General features: G+C 41.4%; 1 protein-coding gene across 1 annotated transcript in view; it reads left to right on the forward strand.

The window, feature by feature from the left end:
* Positions 1-21,506, forward strand: part of GALM (galactose mutarotase) — a 168,743-nt gene extending 147,237 nt beyond the window's left edge. The window contains exons 6-7 of the mRNA XM_069235097.1: positions 18,171-18,345; positions 20,415-21,506. Coding sequence (XP_069091198.1) covers positions 18,171-18,345; positions 20,415-20,492 — 253 coding nt within the window. The 3' untranslated portion in view covers positions 20,493-21,506. The remainder of the gene's footprint in view (positions 1-18,170; positions 18,346-20,414) is intronic.
* Positions 21,507-21,727: the final 221 nt, after the last annotated feature.

Raw genomic sequence — 21,727 nt, forward strand, 5'->3', positions numbered from 1 at the left:
TGCCACATAAGGGAAAAAAACCTAAGAATAATTATGTAAAATATACCCAACAGCTAGGTATTTAACTATATTTCTAAATTATAAGGGCTACAATAGAGGTGCAAGAGTGTTTGAGGACAACAGTCTTTTTGTTTGAGCATGGGAGTGATGCAGGCATGTCCATATGAAAAAAATAGGGAGACCGATGTCGGGATAGATGACAAGCTGGTAAAACTCTAGCACCTAGTTTGGAATTCGAGCATAGTACCCTGACCAATCCGCCAGATTCTTTGGGATGCAAAGAGGTGAAAACAGCACCTAATTGGATTTGTTTCTGGTTCCAGATTTCTGGTGAAGGAGGAGCAGGAATTGTCAGGCCAGATCTTTGTAAGAGTGCTTGTTGTATTTGTCGCGTCCCGTCAGCTGAGGTGGCAGAAAGACTATAGGTAATGTAGTCAACAAGAGTGAAAGCAGGTGGCAACAGAAAAGTCCAAGAATACCCTCAGCTGAGAGGACAGTAGTGCTGTGAAACGTAGCAAAAACTGCCCAGTCACAACAGCAGGCATTCATGTGGGCAGAGTGGAATTGCACTGCACTAGCATCTTGCGTCTCTTTGTCTGGTTCCGGACTTCTGAGTGGCAGCGGTTTAAATGATGAGAATCAAAGAGTCAGGCTAGATCTTTGTGAGTACACAAGGACCGCAGAGTGGCTTTCTCCCCAGCCTGGGTATCCACCAATGAATACACCACACACATAGCTCTGTATTGCAGGTCTTTATTCATGTGCATGTAACAGCGAACTCCATGTTCTAAACCTGCATTCACTTCACCACATTATAACACTTGCATCATCACTCTACGGAGTCTTTCAGGAGCCAAAATGGTTCCGTCTTATACACTCACACAACACTACATCTCTCCCTCTGTTAAATTAAAAATTACATTTTTTTACAACACATACACAATTATAACTCTTCAATAATCCTTGTTGGCACTTTGCTGCCTCGTACTGATTGTGACTTCTGAAACTGGGAATCAGCAATAGGGAGTGACCATGATCTGCTTTGGTAATGGAAGAGCAACAGCCGTCTGGGGTTTTCCAGTTGTCTTTTGTGAACCAGTCTCTGACATCAGTATCTGACGAGCGTTGAGCCACGTCTGAAATGCAAGGAGTCTTGCGTAACGGAGTTCCCAGGACACTGCGCTTTCACCATGTGTCATTTGCAGGTTATAACATGGAATGGCTCAGCATCAAAAGGGGCATCAGATTTACATCTTCTTGGCTGACATATGAGCACTCAGTCTCCTCTTGTGAAAACAATGTCATTTGCATGACATCTCTTGTCTCCCGAGGCCTTCATTTTCCCTTTTCAATCCAGATCTTTTGTACCGATCTCTTAATCAGTTCTTGATCTTGTTTTGGTCCACTAAGGTAACTTGGTCATCGTTGCTTTCCTGAACATCAACATTGCAGGACTTTCACCTGTGGCTGAGTGAGGAGTTGAACAGTAAATTTGCAGAGTAGAATTCAAGACAGTCTTGAGGTCGAGCTTTTCCAATGCAGCATGATAAAAAAGTTTTCTTTAGTGTACTCATGAAGCGTTCAACAAGGCCATTAGTCTGTGATTTTGAGGTGGCCACAGATGTGTGCTCTTCTGATTCTTCACAGTAAGCAGATCGAGAAAGTCTCTGAATATTCAACTATTGAAAGGTGGACCATTGCCAGATTTTAAAATCATAGTAATGCCCCATTTAGCAAAGATGCCATCTAATCTCTCTATGGTTCTTTCCTTAGTGAGACGAGAGATCTTGAATTAATGAAAAGCAAGAGTATTCATCCATAATCACCATCAGGTGATGTCCATTGTCAAGTGGATCAAAAACGTCAACCGCAATTCTTTCCCATGCTTGCTTTGGCAACTCTGAAGTGTTTAAGGGGTGTTGAGTGATTTTCAAAGACAGGCAGTTGCATAGATGACAGGCCTTCAACTCTTTTTTTAACTCATTCATCGAGATGAGTAAACCAGACTTGATCTCGGAGAGCATGTTTATTGGCAACAATTCCATGATCTCCTTCATGGGCCACTTCAATTATCTGTTGTTGCAGACTCTCTCGAATTAAAGTTCTTGAAAGCATCAGGATAATTCCTTCTTGTGTCACGGATAGTTAATCTTTGACATTTTCATACTTCTGGTATTCACTGTCACTGGTAAGAGGTCCAGTATATTGGTTGGTTTCATGATTGATATATAGTAATGTCTTTCACTTTTAACATGTCACTATCTTGACTCATGGCAGTGACAATTTTTTTCAAGAAAATAGTAGCTGGTGTGTTTGACTTCACAGTGAAGTTTATGTAGACCTAACCTGTCTTTGATGGGTTACATTGACATTGTATAGGCACTCTGGAGAAGTAGTCGGTGGGTTTTGGTCTTTCTCAGGACTATGCACAACTGTGTAGTAGTGTTCTTGTAATCATAGTCCCCCAACGTTCAATGTGCGGAGGCATCTAAGTCTTTGGATTGATATAGATGGTCAGCAGTGCTTGATGATCTGTCACAAGTGTGAAAGGTTATTTGTATAGGAACATGTGGAAATGTTCACAACCCCACACCACTGCTAAAGTTTCTTCTTGCATTTTATGAATAAGCATGTTCAGTCTTGGCCACATTTTTGCTTGCATAAGCCACAACATGTCTTCAAGCATTTGGGTGTCTGCTGTGCTGTGGAAGGATTGCGCCTAACCCAACTGGGCTAACGTCAACAACACCTTCTTTATGTAGCTTTGGTTTGAAATATGCCATTTCATTAGCATTTTCAATAGCTTGTTTGATTCTCTTAAAACTTTGCTTTCATTCATGTGACCAGTGAAATGAAACATTCTTTTTCATCAACTCTCTTGGTGGAGCACTCACAGTGGCAAAGTCTTGTATATATCTGGAACAATAACTGGCCATGCCAAGAAATGAACGTAACATGGAAACATCTTGTAGGGGACTGTCAGTTGACAACCCTTGACTTTGACTGGATCTGGTGTCATGCCCACATCAGAAAAGATATGGCAAAAGAATTTTAGCTTTGTCTTAATGAATTCACATTTCTCAGCATTTAACATTAAACTGGCATCAACAAGTAAACAACACACTTGCCTGAGAGCTTTGTCATGTTCCTTCTCTCTCTAGGTCCGATAACAAATTTGTCATCACTATTGTTGAAAGCATTTACAATAGGCTGTATGATACATCTAATGACACCTTGAAAAATCTTTGCAGCTGATGATACGCCAACATGTATTCTTTTGTATCGAAACAGGCCAATATATGTAAAAAAGGTGGTAATGTACCAGGCAATTCTCTTCAAGTTCCAGCTGATGAAATCCTTTATTTAAATCAAGGTGGAAGAAAACCTTTGCATCATTCAATTGTGTTGTCATGTCAGCAATGTGCAAACGTAGATGTGGTTCTCTTTCAGTTGCCTTGCTTGCGTGACGCATATCCATGCAGATTCGCACAGCTCATTCGTTGTCCTTTTTGGGCACTACCACTATGGGAAAAACCCATGGCGTCGGGCCAGTAGAACGCTCCATGATATTATGCTTAAGTAATGATTCAAGTTCCTTCTCAACAGCTCCTTGTAAATTAAATGCAATTCTTCTGTGTCTTTGAGCAACAGGACAGATAACCTCATTAATATGCAAATGTACTTTCATAGTCTTAAGTTTTTCTAAACTATGTAATAATGAAGGGAAATGACATAGCATTTCATGATAAGCATTTATATTGTAGTTCAGTGAGACCAGTACCATATCACCAGCTGTACTGAAGCTGAATAAACAGGCACTTGATGCGGTACCTTGAAGTATATGAATGGGCGCTTGTACTTTTGTTTTCTTGTGTTTTATATTCACTACAAATGAACCTTTACTTTTCAAGGGTGTTGATGCAGCCCATGTGTACATTTTGGTTTTCAATGGCGTCAGTCAGGATAATGGAGATAGTTCATTATATTTCTCCTCGGGCATAATACTTATCAACGCACCACTGTCAATGATGAAAGGTATGGAACATCTGTTTATTTTCAGTGTAATCTTCGGACAGTGTTTGAATGACTTTGGTGCTTTTTGTCAGAGTCACCAGATCCTCGGGGTCTGTGCATGTTCCCAACACTTCCACCACAAGACAGCTCCAATACTCTGATTATAATTGTCACAGAGTCTAAGAGAGTCCAAGTGGGGAAAAGGGGATTAGGAAGGGAACAGCTGGGAAGGAGACCTGTAGGAAGCAAAAAAGTTAAAACACACAATATCAAGATTATATCATATTAATCAATACTAAGCTATGACTCTAAGCATTGCCATTCTGAAAACATGGACAACCTAAGCATAGACTTAAAATGACTAGGCTTCAAGATGACTGGAATACCTGTGAGGGAATCAAGAAAAGTTCAAGGCAACTTTCAAATTCAAATATTATCTTTTGCATAAGAATCTGAATGATTTCTAAACCATAACATAAATCGTGTTTGAGAAACTTATTATGTACACACAACATTACATCTAGAACTCTAGCTTTTTTTGTTCTCTCAAAGTTGCTGGAACATGAATTGCGCACATTGCAGATTTGTACAAAGGTTGTAAATACCATAGAATGATTGTGCACCATGAATAACATGAATTAGACTCCGAGAAATAAATCACGCGTCTTGCCAACTCGAATACCACCAAGTAAATGCCTTAAAATGGTAGCGCATAATGAACACCGTGATTTTAAACACAGAAAAGGAATTGCGCATACTGCCGATTCGAATGTCAGCCAATAAATGTCATAAAATGGTAGCACACAATTAATATCATGAATTAGACATAAGAAAAAGAATCACGCGAATTTGCCGTTTCGAATGTCACCATATGAATGTCAGGAAATGGTAATGTACAATGAATAACATGAATTACACACGAGAAATGAATCGCGCATCTTGCCGATTCGAATGCCACCATGAAACTGCCAAGAAATGGTAGCGCACATGAATATCAAGGGTTAAAGCACAAGGAACGAATCACGCGTCTTGCCGATTTGAGGGCCACCATGAAACTGCCAAGAAATGGTAGCGCACAATGAATATCAAGGGTTAAGCACGACAAGCGAATCGCGCGTCTTGTCGATTCGAATACCACCATGAAACTGCCAAGAAATGGTAGCGCACAATGAATATCAAGGGTTAAGCATGAGAAACGAATTGCGCATCTTACCAATTCGAATGCCACCATGAAACTGCCAAGAAATGGTAGCGCACAATGAATATCAAGGGAGAAACGAATTGCGGGTCTTGCCGATTCGAATGTTAACATATAAATGGCAGAAAAAAACAGAGCACATTCACACATGCAAGATAAAATCTCTCAACATGGAAATTAGGCCCAAGAACTCGGATGTCTCCGAAAACGGGATCGGGGGCCCAGCCCGACCTCCGTCTTACCGCCCTGATCAAGGATCACCAATGTAAATGAAGGGTAGAGGCCTGGAAGATCAAAGTAGGCCACCGGAACAGGAGCTCAGGAAGTTGCTGCTGCTCTGCACCGGAACCTCTGAATAGTGAGTACATGGAGCTGAGCTGGCTCCCTTTTATAGAGTCTTAGCCCAGCCCACCAACCACACCCAGGCATGCTGCAGGGAAAGCTTCTAGAAGGCCCTGGAAGGGGACCACACCCTGACACAGTCTGAAAGCCTGCAGCAGTACATTACATGTGAACAGTATTTAAATGCATGCTGAACATAAGTCTTAAGAATTAAACTCTGCAATGCAAAAGGTTAAACAACATCAAATCAGCACAATGCATAAATTATGTTAGCTTCAAATTGTTAGGTTTTTGCATTCTAGTCGCCCGTAGAGCGCGCACTGCCCTGATGTTGACACTTTTTCATGTCGAATTTCTATGTCTGGTATTTTTCTTCACATGCTGCCAGTCCAACATGCACATTTTTCTGAAGTAAATATCGACATTGCACAATCATCTTCTTAATTTTTACTTGGTATTGATACTGATGAACTTTTTGACGATGATTTAGAGGACGATCAACTTCATTTGGTGTCGATTTGTCTCAACTGATGTTGCTTGGCCTTGTGGGCGTGCGTCGAGCATCGTTTCTGGAGCGTTTGGTAGACCATTTTGTCTTCTCACCGTGACGCACTTACTTTTCCCTTCGCCTTGCAAACCGTCACAAAATGGTTCTCTTTAACACAGCTTTTGAATATCTGTCCAATAGAGGGACGTTTACCTTTGTGTGGAAACAACAATCCACGTTTGAAACACAACTTCTTTTTCTGTCGGGATATCACCTTGTGTACTTCAGCCTTGAAGCCTTGAGATTGGCTTGCTTTTCATGTTCATGACTGACTCACTTTGGGCATCTCCGACCGCCATGTCAGCAGCTTGTCACTCTGCATTCTCTTCAGCTCTGGCAGCCATGAGAACTCGCTCCAGACTAAGTTTCTCTCAGCATTCATTTTCTGAATGAATCTGACAGGCATCTGTCAATCACTATGAGATGTATTGCTCCTTCATCATTAAATTATTTAAATCTGCAATGTTTTATGAGCGTATTCAGCCTCTCAACAAAGTCATCTGTGGTTTCACCAACTCTTTGTCGTTCTTGACGGAAAATATATCTTTCGTGCTCTACATTTGACACTGGATTGAACGTGAGATTCAAGGCTTCTTAAAATTTGATAGTACGTAACTTCATCAGCTCATGGCGTTTTTTTTTTTACAACTTTTTTACACCCTCGCCAGCAAGATTCTTGAGGTATTTGATATAATTTTTGTTATCTGTCTCTTATAGCACATCAATTAAACCACGGAATGTCTCTATCCAAGCAGTCCATGTATTGAAATATTTGGCTTTTTGGCAGTTTTGAAGGGTTGTGGTGGTTTCAGAAAGGCGGCAGCATTATAACCGTTCACAGGATTGGCTGACTCTGCGACTGGTGCTCTCTCCAACTCCGTCAACCATTCATCAGGGTATTTTCTATTCGTACCATTCACCCTGGTCCTGTAACATGGTGACCTCAGGGTCATCTTTTATGCTTGCTGGAAATGTGGCCTGTTTGTTGGTCTCTGTAAGCACAACCCCAGGCACTTCTCTTGGGGCCACTTGCATCAGCAGTATGATGACTCTTTAATTGACGCTGGTAAGCAGATGACCTTTCCTTGTAGCAGACTTGCTGCTTTTTCAGGCATTCTTTTGCACTATTGACACCAGGTTGTATCCTCCTTCAGGAGGAGCGCTCTGTATACTGTATAGCTTTATATTGTGGAATACTGCAGTACCCTTCTTCATGGCCTTGCTAGTTGTTTCTTGACCAACAATGCTTAGACTTCTAAGTGAAGCTTTCTTTATCTTCAAACACTTCACACCTGCTGGAGTTGCATTTTGACTCCACTTATGCCAAACGTAGATCTTCGGCCCTTCGACAAAGGCACACGTGGCACACTTGAGCAATTTGCTTGGACCACGACAAACTGTCTTGGAGAGCACTGTCCGTCTTCGGATTACTTATTCCCTATCTCGTTGCCAGTTGTAGCATCCTGCACAGCCTGGGTACTTGCCAATGGATATTCCACACACAGAGCTGTATATTGCATGCACTTATTTGTCTACGTGTAACCGTGAACTACACATTCTAAATCTGCATTCACTTTACAATGTTCTAACACTTGTGTCATAACTATACGGAGAATTTCAGGAAACAAAAGTGTTCCGTCATACACACTTAAAAACAGTGCTGGCGAAAATTTGCCTCAACTAAGGAGGCAGTGGGGCAGCTAGATTTGGCCGGGCTATCCACAGCAGCAATAGGTTGAGGAAAATAAATAAGAGTGAGATTAAAACCTGTTGTATTATTCTATGGATGTTTTATACTTTAGATGAACCAGCAAAGGCCACCTTGAGCTCAGCGCTATAATGCTAGAAAATGCTGATGAAGAATATTGGAAGTAGAAGCACCCCCTTGAGCGTCTTCCAGTAATAATTGAGGGGAAATGTCTGTTCTTTCATTGAAATAGGAATCACCTTCATGTAGAGTTATGATGCTGATCTACGAGCCAAGGAAGGCCATTGACTCAAAAACTAATAGTGAAGTCAACTGGCAATCTTATCCTGTTATGTCATGTTGATCAATGGCAGAACTCAAAACTGTGTCATCTCTGCAGCAGATAATCAGTTAAGTCAGCGAGGTGTGTTCTAACCCTTTAGTGGTTTGATTGTCTCAATCAAACTGTTTTTAGTAGTTGGCATTGACAAGTGTCAACAAAGAACTTCGAGCTAATTAAGGACTGAAGATCACCAGTACCTCAGTTTTTGGGCAATCCAAGGACAGTCTGGTTTCAGAAACCTTTGTGTAGATGTCTAATAGTGTATTTTGAATATGTGAGACTCTTGCCATATCAAATTGCTTCAGGAGCTGAGTATCGTTATAATACCTGTAAAAATCGAATTTGTGTATTTTAATATTTTATTGCTGTTAGAAATGGTGTCTTTGGTTGGCAGTCAGGTTACACCCTAACCAAGCAAGTACCCTCTCTCTAGTCAGGGCAAAGGAGAAACACACCTGGTTAACCTCCACTAACCCCCTTGGTAGCTTGGCACTAGCAGGCAGGCTTAACTCAAGCAATGTGTAAAGTATTTTTAACAACACACACAGTAATACAGTGAAACTCTACAAAATGGACACCACACCAGTTTAGAAAAATAGGCAATATTTATCTAAATCAAACAAGACCAAGACAACAAAAATTCAACATACATTAGTAAAAATACAAATTTTCAAAAGAATAAGAGTCTTACTCCATAGAAAACAAGGGAAAAGATGATTTTGTACAAAGTACCTCGTTAGCGTAAAAAATAAAAAAATAAAGCCGCATGGCGAGCGTGCATCGGAAAAGTCAGCAATACGTTGATTCCTTCCTCGCAAGGGAGGCCATGCGTCGTTTCTTCTCTGGTCGGGTCAGCAATGTGTTGTTTTTCTCCCTCGCAAGAGAGCGATGTGCCAATTTCCTGAAAGGGCACCTCGGATCCACGCAGAGTCGGGATTACTTTGATGCCCAAGGACAATGCATGGAAAATCCCGTTGCACGGTGTTAGAAAACCGCGCTGCGTGGGGTTTGCATTGTTAGCAGCCGCGAGCGGGCATTGCACGTCCTTTCTCCAGCCGAGATGCGTCGATCTCCCAGCCACAATGCAGGTGGAGCGGCGGTTTTAGCCGCAAAGCCGCAGCACATCATTTATCAGCTGCGTTGCAGATGGTGCATTGAATATGTCCCCGCACGGCGTTCTGTGCGTGGAGTTTCAGCTCTTCTTCTGCCAACTTCACCTTTCAAGGGCCCGGGGACTGGATAGGGCAGGAGTCTCAGCAGAGAGTCCAGGTGCTTGCAGAGAAAGTCTTTGATGGCCCTGAGACTTCAAAACAGGAGGCAAGCTCAGTTAAAGCCCTTGGAGGTGCTTCACAAGCATAAATATACCACAAAGTCCAGTCTTTGTCCCCTTTAATAGACAGAAGCAGCAACTGCAGGATAGCCCAACAAAGCACAGTCACAGGCAGGGGCAGCACTTCTCTTCAGCTCTTCTCCTTGGCAGAGGTTTCTCTTGGTTCCAGAAGTGATCTAATTTTCAGGGGTTTTAAGTCCAATACTTATACCCCTTTCTGCCTTCGAAGTAGCATACTTCAAAGGAAAGTCTCTGTTGTTCACAAGATCCTGTCTTGCCCAGACCAGACCCCAGACACACAAGAGGGGGTTGGAGACTGAATTATGAGAGGGCAGGCATAGCACATTCAGGTGTAAGTGATCACTCCTCCCTCTACTTTAGCACAGATGGCTCATCAGGATATGCAGGCTACACCCCAGCTCCCTTTGTCTCACTGTCTAGAGGGGATTCACAAACAGCTCTGCTGTCATATTGACCCAGACAGGTAATCCACAAACAGGCAGAGTCACTGAATGGTTAAAGCAAGAAAATGCCCACTTTCTAAAAGTGGCGTTTTCAAACTAACAGTGTAAAAAACAATTTTACTAAAATATGTACTTTTAAATCGTGAGTTTAGAGACACCAAACTAAATATTTCTATCTGCTCCCATAGGGATTCTATACTTTAAAGTTATTTAAAGGCAGGCCCCATTTTAACGTATGAGAGAGATAGGCCTTGCAACAGTGAAAACTGAATTTAACAGTATTCTACTCTTAGGACATGTAAAACACACCAGTACGTCTCACCTTTAACATACACTGCACTCTGCCCATGGGGCTACCTTGGGCCTACTTTAGGGGTACCTTACATGTATAAAAAGGGAAGGTTTAGGCCTGGCAAGTGGGTACACTTGCCAAGTCAAATTGGCAGTGTAAAATTGCACCTACAGGCACTGCAGTGGCAGGTCTGAGCCATGTTTACAGGCCTACCCATGGGGGTGGCATATCCAGTGCTGCTGGCCCAACATTAGCATTTGATTTACAGTCCTGGGCACCTCTAGTGCACGTTACTAGGGATTTACTAGTGAATCAAATATTCCAATCATGGATAAGCCAATTACACATACATATTACATAGGTGCACTTGCACTTTAGCACTGGTTAATAGTGGTAAAGTGCCCAGAGTATCAGAAACAGCAAAAACAGAGTCTAGCACACATCAACAACCTGGGAAGCAAAGGCAAAAAGTGAGGGGAGACCAAGCCAAGGATGCCAAGTTCAACAATTGCATATGCAGTTTAAAGGGTAAAGGGTGAGAGCAGAACCCTGAGTTGCTCCACATGGCACAGTGGTTTTATCTGACATATGCATGACATACCTTTACTCTGCTGGATCCAAACTTCCAGAAAGGATCTGCCTTGTACTCCCAGTCACTCTTTTGGTACATTTTTACCAGTTTGTGATCAAAGCTGTCAATGGCAAACAAAATACTTTAAAAAAACTGAAATATTATTTGTCCCAAAACTAGAGTCTGTTGCTCTCATGTCAACTCATGCAGTCTCCATTCCGAGGCTTGGCTGTAAGGTCACCTGTCTGACATCAAGGAGGAACAACTACTGAATATGGTACTGAAGATGTCATTTGACTGGGATTAAGTGAGAATAACATGATTTCGCCCATCACCGGGAGAATTTAAATAGGATGAAAAAGATGCTGGATTCTATGGAGGGAAAATAGACATTTTTAACTGTAGCGTCACAAGGGCTTGATTCAAAACAAATAAACTCAGTCATTCCTGTGAGGGAAGATTTATAATTTACAGTAAGGCGCTCAAGCAAGCTATGGTCTGTAAGCTATTCCGGTCCACAATTTTAAGTCCCATCCTTTAAAAATAAGAAATAAGAAGCAGATGCTGACCCTACAAACATGGAATATGTTGGTCCTATACTGCTCCTACCAGCAGCAACTAAGCTATTGGAACCCATCTAACCAAAAAACAAGTAATCACATCCGAAGGGTCAATATACTTGTATGTACTCAAGCAGGAGTCCACCCTATGAATAGTCCTAAGTTACTACTATTTGCAGGTCTTGATGACATTGGTGCATTGATATTACTGGAGCTATAAGCCAGATTTGATACCATAAGACATTGGTATTCCGTGTGCAATCAGCTGAAAGCAGTTAGCGTACTTTTTCATGTTCTAGAATAGTTTACATCTTTCCTCACAGATCATACTCAATCTAACAGTATGCACCCCACCAGGCTCGAGCTCTGCCTTTTAAATGTGGAGTTCCTCGGGGCTCAGCATAATCCCCCAATCTTTTTAAAATTATTGTCAGCCAATTGCCTAATCAACTCCAAGTGCTAGGGAGGGTGGGAGGGGGGTAAACATATACATGTGTGCTGATGGTACCTAATTACTAGTTAGGTAGGAATGTAGTTTTACATCAAGGCGATAGTTTAAACTATGCATGAAAACCATGTGGAACTGGATGGCTAGGAACTGACCTAAAATTAAAACAAGCCAAATAGAGGCAGCAGTAGTAAATTGGAGGCAACTTCGTTGGCCAATCAAAATTGAAGCCACCCACATGCCTCCCACCCCCTACACACACACACTCCCCCCCTCCCGCCCCATTACAACTAAATGAGTTGAGGCATCATAACTGACTGTGATCTATTCTTGATAGACTGATAGTACCCCCTGACTTCTACCTGTTTCTTCAACTTGAAGTGCTAAGAAAGTTAGAATTTCTTGAATGAAAGTGGGAAAAGATGAGTATTGTCACCCCTGATTGACTCTCCTTCTTGATTTATGCTAACTACCCATATTTAGACTTACCTGTATATTTTCTTGTGACACACTAATGAATACAGAACGTAGCTTCACATCTGGTTTTGCAAGCTCCAGGTTCTCTCATGCTGGTCTATTGCTCTCTGAACTCCATTGGCTTCCCATAAGAGAATGAATTCAGTTCAAGACTTAATGGTTGTCCACAAAGCTTAGTATGGACAAGCACCTTACTTTATAAAGAACAGGATAAGAAGGTCTTGTTCTCCACGCCTCATCTGCTCTGCTACAGTCAACATATTGGTGTCATATTAACATATTAATATCACCACATTTGCCTAAAAATAAACACAGCATTTGTAGCTTCTCTGAATGATCGGTCAAGATATGGAATTCTCTTCAACACCATCTTTTTTATGCTAGAAGTAACTGCAGTACAATTAGTTGTCACTTGGAAAACTGAATCCATTGGCTTCCCATAAGAGAATGAATTCAGTTCAAGACTTAATGGTTGTCCACAAAGCTTAGTATGGACAAGCACCTTACTTTATAAAGAACAGGATAAGAAGGTCTTGTTCTCCACGCCTCATCTGCTCTGCTACAGTCAACATATTGATGTCATATTAACATATTAATATCACCACATTTGCCTAAAAATAAACACAGTATTTGTAGCTTCTCTGAATGATCGGTCAAGATATGGAATTCTCTTCAACACCATCTTTTTTATGCTAGAAGTAACTGCAGTACAATTAGTTGTCACTTGGAAAACTGAACCTTTCCTAAGTCAGTTTGATTTCCCCCCACCTCTACCCTCAGGTCTTGGTCTTAGTATCAACAACAAACCTTGGATGAATCAGCACTCGGTAAATCATTTTACCATAACAAGGGGTAAAGTGGTTGACTGGTCTAGACTTACTTAAGTGAGATTAACTCAGATATACTATGACATAAAGTAACAACACTCAATAAAAGTCTCTGTCCAGTCACAGCTATGTCGTAAAGAGAATATGTCTCTGGTCAGCATATTTTGGAGTTGTAAAAAAGGACATACACAAAAAATAGAAGAAATCAAAAAATTGATTGGTGAAATAATCTCAGCCACTGGTAATCACTTGGGCCACAAACTGTCTGCGGTTGCTTGTGTTTTTTTGGAGTGGGCCTCCCTGGCCGTTCGTGATTGGATGTTCCTTTGATGATTAGTGTCAGTAATGAAGTGCATAATGCAGTCTCTGTCTGGAGTAGCATGGTGGAGGAGAATTGATGGACCGGAACGCGACCTGAGCAATCACAAGTGGCTGAGATTAGTTCAAACATTACATCCCTCATCTTGTTTGTTAAACAGGAAAACAGAGCGTTCAGAGATTGTCTGGATCCAACAGATGAGCCCAGACATTTTGTAGTGTTTGCACAATCAGGTTCTGTAAATGGCATGGCATTGAAGTCTATCAGTTGGAGTTTTTGTGTCCTCTACAATCTCATTTCACAGCCAAGTAAAAGGGAGACTTCTCACTAGCAAGGGGAAACTGGTACAACGTTTCCAGTGTCCAGTTAACAGGGCGACCAAAGGTCTGTGATGAGAGTCATGGGAAAAATACATGAGCATCAGCTTCATCTCCAGTGGTCCCAGTGCCAGTTGGAAAGGTGAGCCGCTGGTGCACTTTAATTCAGTAATGCTATTTATAAGCACCTCAACTTTAGATGTCCATATTTTGTAAATAACTAGTGGTGGTTTAAAATGTTGTGTGTTAGGTGCATGTGAAGTTCTGACTGTCAGCTGATCAAGGCACTGCTTTTTGTTTAATGCCTGTGACATCTGAAACCATTGATATCTTTGGGCCCCAACATTGTAGGGAGATGATGAAAATGATTCCCGAATCATGATGACCTATGTCCATCAATAGCAACCATTCCAATGTCTAAGGTGAAAGGGACAACTCTCTTTTGTTCTTCACCGTTTGGATATGACACAATATGGACTCCCACAAAGCTGAGGGCAAAAGGGCAGCTCACCATCTGAGGTCCTGTGAGCAACATATTCTTAACCTTTAGGTGATGTATTTAATCAATCAATTATTTGGTTTGGATCAAGCAGCCTGGTATCCAGAAACTCCTTGCTTTATGTCAGAATCTTCTACATGAGTCAAACTTCACAACGGTTTCAGTACAGCTGAGTCTTGCCCTTGTCCTCAGGGTCAGGGTAGCTTCTAATCTGGATGGTTTAGTTCTTGCTATTCCATGCAGGGACAAGCAAGCATGACTACTTAAGATTCTAAGCTTTTTTTCCAGACATGAGTCAAACAATACCACAGAAATCTGGTTTTGGTCCTATTCCTCTTCTGAGCAGGGCTGCAGATAGCCCCTTCCAAACTTGGTGAACCAGTTCTAGGGGAAACTGGCAGGGAGATTGAACCAGTCATAAGGTGTACTACCTTCAAAAATGTTTCCATCCACGTAGTGCAGTACATGTTCTTCTCACTTGAGATAGTATAGCACCAAGTGTTATCTGAATTATAGAGGCACAATATAGATTCCCCGTTTAGAGTGGCTCCTTTTTTCTGTACACCTTCTAGATCAGCTCGGGGGGGGGGGGAAATCATAGAAGGCCTGAGGATTGTGCATTCTTGAAGTATACAGAAAGAAGCCTAGTCTCTAGGCAGGGTGTAGGGTGTAGCACAGAAATCAGGCAGTGGAGGATACCATTCATATCACACAAAGATTCCAGTCATAGCAAACCTACACACAGTTGTGCCACACAGTTGTGCGAACACACACTCAGGAGCAAGTGAAACATTCCAGTATTGGGAGAATGTGTGGATTTACCAAGACGGTCGGGAGTCACCAGTCCGATCAACACACTAAAGGCCTGTGGCCTTGCACTAGCTGTCACTAATCGAATGTCCCACTTCCCATACCCTGGTGAGGAGACAGCAGTCAGCCTTCGCTATGGGTGTCTCTCCAGTCTAGCAGATACAAACACTCTCTTGAGGGAGCAGCTACAATACAAGTAGAATATTTACCCAGTGATCTTGAGACGTTGGGCCTATGGGTACAAGATTAATATGGAAGGCCAAAATGCACGAAGTGAAAGTAAACTGTCATATAAAATGGTCCTTTGTGCCATCCAAGCAAACAAACTATCTGTTTGTAGGATATCCAGTTTATGTAGTTTGGAGGGAGTCTAGCATGCTTTGTGTAATACAAAGAAGCAAGTTTGTGCAATATGAGAGTGTCAGTTTAGACTGATGTGGTGAGTTACATACTTTCACCAATTTTCCAATTTCCATATTAATTTAAGCGTCAGATTTGTGTGTATAGGGCAAAATAACCTATAGAGTTTAGAGACCATGTGGACCCCCCCCCCGCCAATCACCACCCCACCCTTTATAAGTTCTTTAGAGTAAATCCAGGGTGTCTGGGACACAAAGGAGACCTAGTTTTGATAGACCTATTTTTAGTTCTGAAAAAATAAAGAACTTATACTTATTGTGATCACAAATCACTTGCAGTTCTGCATAAAAGCGTGGTGACTGCTTACTCCCTAGAGTACTGACCAAAGATATGCCTTTGTTGAACCAATCATCCCATCATTGACAATTTACAGGCTTCTGACGCGTTTGTTGTACCACAAAGACATCAAGTAGGAGTTACGAAATTTGTTCTCGAGCTTAGTGTCTATTTTAAGGAGAGTAGCTGCTATAATCAAAAACCTAACGTGATGTGAGTGCGGTATCTGGGTACTAGTGCGAGGTTGGATAGATATGCGACGAGGAAAGCAGAATCTTTTCAATTTGTACTTGTATCGAACTGGATGATGACTGAGAAAGGATCCAACACTAGTCTTAACGAATTAGAGAGGCTCTTTTACAGGTATAGAAAATAACTACGTTCAAGCAGCCTAATATGTTACGTAACCTGGGTTTTTGTAAGGCACTCCTTGGTTTATGGCGATTTCCAAAGGAATTTTGAAATTATTTGGTCCATTTTTTTATTTTATCTAATTGGAAGCAGATTACCAGCAAGGCAGATAGCAGCAGTTTTATTTGATCTAATTGGAAGCAGATTACCAGCAGTTTTATTTTATTTAATTGGAAGCAGATTACCAGCAATGCAGATAGCAGCAGTTTTATTTTATCTAATTGGAAGCAGATTACCAGCAATGCAGATAGCAGCAGAGTGATCATTTTAAGGGCCTCAACCCTGGTAAATGAGTACATGTACTTCTGGGAACAATCGTCAAGCATGTCAGAGATTTTACTTTAAAAAAACAAAACTTTTCTATAATGGAATGAATCCTTCAGATCATTACTAAACCAGATTCATAGATATTTGAAATATTTTGATTGAATCAATTTTAAAAATCAAAATGTCATCCACATAGGCCGCCACCTGGTATATAGCTCTCCTAGATTAATACCCAGCATTCTGTCATCTATCCTAATGCTTTCCAACAACGGCTTTATAGTTGGTAAATAAAACAAAACCGAGGTAGCAGGGGACAGTCTTGCTTCATACACCAGGCACAAACTAAAGGAGTCAGGACATCGTTTACTCTCACATTAGCGGATGGCTCAGTGAAAAGGCCCATTATCATCTGTACGAAACCTTCGCCAAAGCTAGATTTAATCAAAGAAGCACGAGAAAAAGGGCAGCAAATGTATTGAATGTATTTCGGAATCTATGGCATTTGCAGCTACGAGGGAATATATCAATTTATATTTGTCTATCATATGGGAAAAACAGCAACACGGACTGCTTTCTGTATAGAAGGCATATAGGGGATAAGAAAGTGAATGTGACAAAGCGTGATGATTGAGTGTACTTTTCAGAAGTGACATAGGGGTAGATTTAAGGAAAGAGGTGCTGCACCCAGTGCACTACCACTTTCCTTGCACCCCTTAGCGCCCTCCTACCACCACCATGTGTGCGCCGTATTGAAAATATGGCACACCATTGAGCGGGTTAGGGGGCAATAACGTCTTTTTTTTTTTTTTTTTTCCACTATTGATGTACCAAAATCTTGGCGCCACTCCAGCGGGATACATTGCGGCCCATTATTATAAATAATGGTATTCCCCCTTTTAGCCCCTGTTCTGAATAGGTGTTAAAAGTGGTGAAAAAAATGGTGCAAGGAAATCTCTTGGATTTCCTTGCGCCATTTGTTCAGACCCCTAACGGGGGAACGCCTCCCTTGCATACATTTTGCCTGGCGCAGGCATAATGTGGCGTAAGGGTTTACAGAGTGGCAAAATGCATGCATTGTGCCACTTTGTAAATATGGTGCGGGGAAAAGGCCACTATAGCGCCGCCTTAACATCAATAAAACGACACTGGGGCGGTGCTAAGGTGGCGTTAAGGGCACTTAAATATGACCCTTAGTCGCTTATGAATTCCAAAGGGAAATACTTACTTTCTGAAAGGTGGGAATCATAAAGCTAATAGCAAGAGGTAAGAGACTGATACTCATCTGGGTGGTGCCAAGGCTCACTCTGTGTGTATTTTAAAGCTGTGGTTCCCAACCTGTGGTCCGGGCACCCCTGGTGGTCCACAAAGCCTCCTCAGGGGTTCCACAACTGCTTAGAAAATGTAAGAATCTTAACAGATTAGATCTCATCTTTGAGTAATCACTCAGTGGGGGGTCCCCACAATTCAATAATGATTCAGTGGGGGTCCCTAGGTTCCAGTATTGATAAAGTGGGGGTCCACAGAAGTCAGAAGGTTGGGAACCACTGTTTTAAAGAACTGGTAACAATACATAATGCATACAGCTGCGCTGTGCGGCCAGACCTAAAACTAGAAAAACAGAACTAGGATCAAGGTAGTGACGCAATTTAACGGGATGTTCAGTGTTGGAATTTAAGCCAAGTGTTTTCTGTGGTGGTTGTTTTAATGGCTGCTTAACAAATCCCTCATACCTTCTAATGTTTCATTGATAGGATTTCCCACCCTCCTAGTGGCAGGTCCTTGGAGGTGGGGACAACACTGCCCGGCGTACAGTTTTACACTGCAAACTTTCTGGATGGGTCTCTAAAGGGCAAGGAAGGCGCAGTGTATCCCAAACACTCAGCATTTTGCCTGGAAACTCAGAATTGGCCAGATGCTGTGAATAAGGTAGGCACACCTTGGACTCCTACTTTTTTATGTGATTATGAAGACTACGGGTCCGAAACTTGAGACTATCATACAGAAGTGCGTTTGAGGACTAATAAAGATATCTGTATGCCATGGCTAGCAGTTTTCTGAAAACGTTTCTCTTAAAAAATGCCCTTTCAACGTGTGAGCGTTGCTTTGTCGTTCTAGTTAAGCATGTTTAAAGTTTCCAGTGGTACCCATGCATAATGTCAATCAACAATACCACAGGTGAACTGTACAAAGTTGCTAGTGGCCCTATTCGAGTAACATCTGACTTTGCGGAAGTGAATAATTTAGTGCTTTTGACCATTTTTGAAAGCCAGTATCAAAACTGATAAAGAAATGTATTTATTTGATAATATGTTAACTACTTATACAGATGTTGTCACGTTAAGAAGCCTCCGTTATGGCAAAGATGGATCCTGCTTTACCAAATTTTTGCTCACAAAACTTCTGATTTGAAAAATGGAGGCTTTGCGTCTCCAAAAGCCGTGTGTGAAATGTACCTACTATGAATTCTTATAAATGGGTAGGAGAAGGGGATGTGAAATGGACCTCCAGCCTCCCTTGCAAATCCAGCCATCCTAGTCATTTGCACTGAAGTACCCCAATGGTTAGCGACCTCATCAGCAGTCACAAAGTATTGATTGGTTACCGAAATCCGAAAGGAGGTAGTATCCATTTGCAAAGTGGAAACTATTAGTAATGGACAGCTTCTGCTTTGTCGAGGTACCCTGAGGGAATTGGGGAGACCACACAGGAGTCCAGGGACCCACGGTCAGGGGATCACTGTATGCTCTCCCCAGTGCCATTCATATCAAGCCATTTAATTATACCCTTGTTCCTTTACGGGACAGGGTCTGCAGTGTCAGCATTTTGCAAATGCCAAAGCAGGGATGAAGGTTTGCTCTATCCTTAAAGGCCACCGTACCTATATCAATTGTCATTCAATGGGATTCCCAAATGGAATACTAGCTCATTAATATGCATGATGTGATGCAGGATTTTTGTGGACCCTACCAACTGATAGTTTTTGTGCTGTCACGGTTAGCACATCCGTGCCAGTGCAAAAATATTGTCAAGTCGCAACCCAGCCGCTGTGCAAAAACTGATAGTGCTTTGTGACCCAACAATCATACATCAGAGAATAAATCTAAAATCCTGTAGCTACTTAATACACATATAAAAATACTTAGTCACATCATATAAATGTTTTTATACGCACAGTAAATGAATTTGCGGGTGGTTTTTGGCCTAATCACAAACATACTTTTGTTAGCAATATTTGAGTTATAAGCAGTTTGTAATGGCACACAATACCCTTCACAACAATAAATAGTACATAAATAGTCGACATGAAGCTAAATCAAGCACTGTATACATTTATATAATGCTGACAGTTTATTTTCCTGGCCATATACCCTCATAAATACAAATAAGTTGACATAAAAGGTTTATGTGATCCAGCCCTATCTGGTAATATTCTCATAGGGCTGTTTGGTCAAAAGACAGTCCTGTGAGCTGGTTATGGAGTTAGAACAGAGTAGGGGCTTGCTTAGTGACTGGGTGCCAAGAGCACTGCTTACGTAAACCAAAGCAGAAGTGAAGAGTGATTTTGATAGTTGGAGCTTACTAAATCAAGCAGTACAACATGTAGTTTATAAGATTCCAATAGTCAAAACGGATGTTTAGGTAAGATTTACTGTTTGAAAATGGCCAGTGTCCATCAACTCTCAACCATCGGGCTCCCGAACTGATTCTAGGCGCATGTACGATTGAAAAATAACTTATGGACGTACAAGAAGGGAATTGAGTAAAGCATGAGTTGCAACCAGCTGGAAATTGGCTCTCTCTAGATAGATGTCCAAATGAAACATGTCTGTCTCAGTACATTGGCGTTAACTGAATGGACATCTTAGTTAAGAGATCCCTTTTCAAGTAGGTGAAAGCCATGCAGTGCTTTGCCTCTCGCTATTATTTATCAAGAATATGATATGATTACCTCAAAAAGGGTGTTGAAATACATTAATTTGTTTTTTTTCCAACAGCCCAATTTTCCTGACGGCCTGCTACGCCCTGGAGAAGAATACAACCACACAGCATGGTTCAAATTTTCAGCTGCTTGAGAAGGTTCATCCCTGGGCATCCATCCCTAGGCACATTCACATCTTTGCTTTGAAGGACAGTCTTGCTGACCACTTCCAGTGCCCAACTTTTTTGGTGGCGGTGGGGTGCGGGTGGCATTAAGGGTACACTGTTCCCCTCGAGTTATTGAATCTGACCTTGCTCAATGTACTGTACAAAAATCAGCTGAAAACCTTTTCTCAAACCCTCAACAACAGTCTAATCCTGTTTGATCAACATCTCCAACACATTTTTTTAAGAAGTGTACAAATAAGCAGTACATTCACAAAGTGATTACTGTAATATAAAGGTCAAGTTCCACATCATTGTAAGGGTATAGCCTAACTAACTTGAGAAAGTTCTCGTTACAATCACTTTACTGAGGAAAGGTACTCACAGGACCTATTTTCTCCACGGATTCAACCCATTCTGCTCTGCGTTTGGTGAAAGACGTTTCTTTCTAGCTTATATGAGTGAAAAGCTCTATAGCATAAACACCACACACAGATCTGATGAGTTCACACTTTTTGTTGGGGCATCATGGTCTACTTGATCCATGGACCCCTCGCCATACTCGACAGTTATGAAAAATATATACATATATTACCCAAGGTACCTCTACATTTAGACTATATCTCTGTATATGTGATACACCCTTGTGGTATCTTGTCTCGTTCTATGTGCCAGGGACACACTTTGCATTATGGCCTAGGCTGGAACGTGTGCTTTTTTAGGACAGACTACAGTCTTTAGTATGAATACGGGTTATGATAAGACAGATTGCACTTTTTCACTGGCCAGTTTCACTTTGCATTATATAGTAGTCAAATTAAGTTAAACTGATGCTTCAGAAGAGGAGATACATATAGGCGTTCCTCCCAGTTAATCAGTGTGGCATGGCAAAATGTCTGGGAAATTCTGATCGGTGTAAAGAACTGTTTTATACTGGTGATTCAGTTGTGCTTACAATTTTAAATAAGCATTACAAATAAAAGATACCCAAAAAGAGTGCCAAATAGATGTCCTTGTTATTTTTCTCATTATGGTGTATTGTATTATTACGTTCATGAACACCTCACTATAAAGTTAAAGTCCAACGAAAAAAACTTGTAAGCAAGAACATTGCTGGCAAATCAAATAAAATGAATTAAATGGATGTGAAAAATGGAAACTAAGCATTTTTGACTATGCCAGCTTGAGCTAGCTGTGTAGTACTGCCATGCCTGTGAGCCGGCAT

This window comes from Pleurodeles waltl, chromosome 5 (assembly GCF_031143425.1).
Source record: "Pleurodeles waltl isolate 20211129_DDA chromosome 5, aPleWal1.hap1.20221129, whole genome shotgun sequence".
Lineage (NCBI taxonomy): Eukaryota > Metazoa > Chordata > Amphibia > Caudata > Salamandridae > Pleurodeles > Pleurodeles waltl.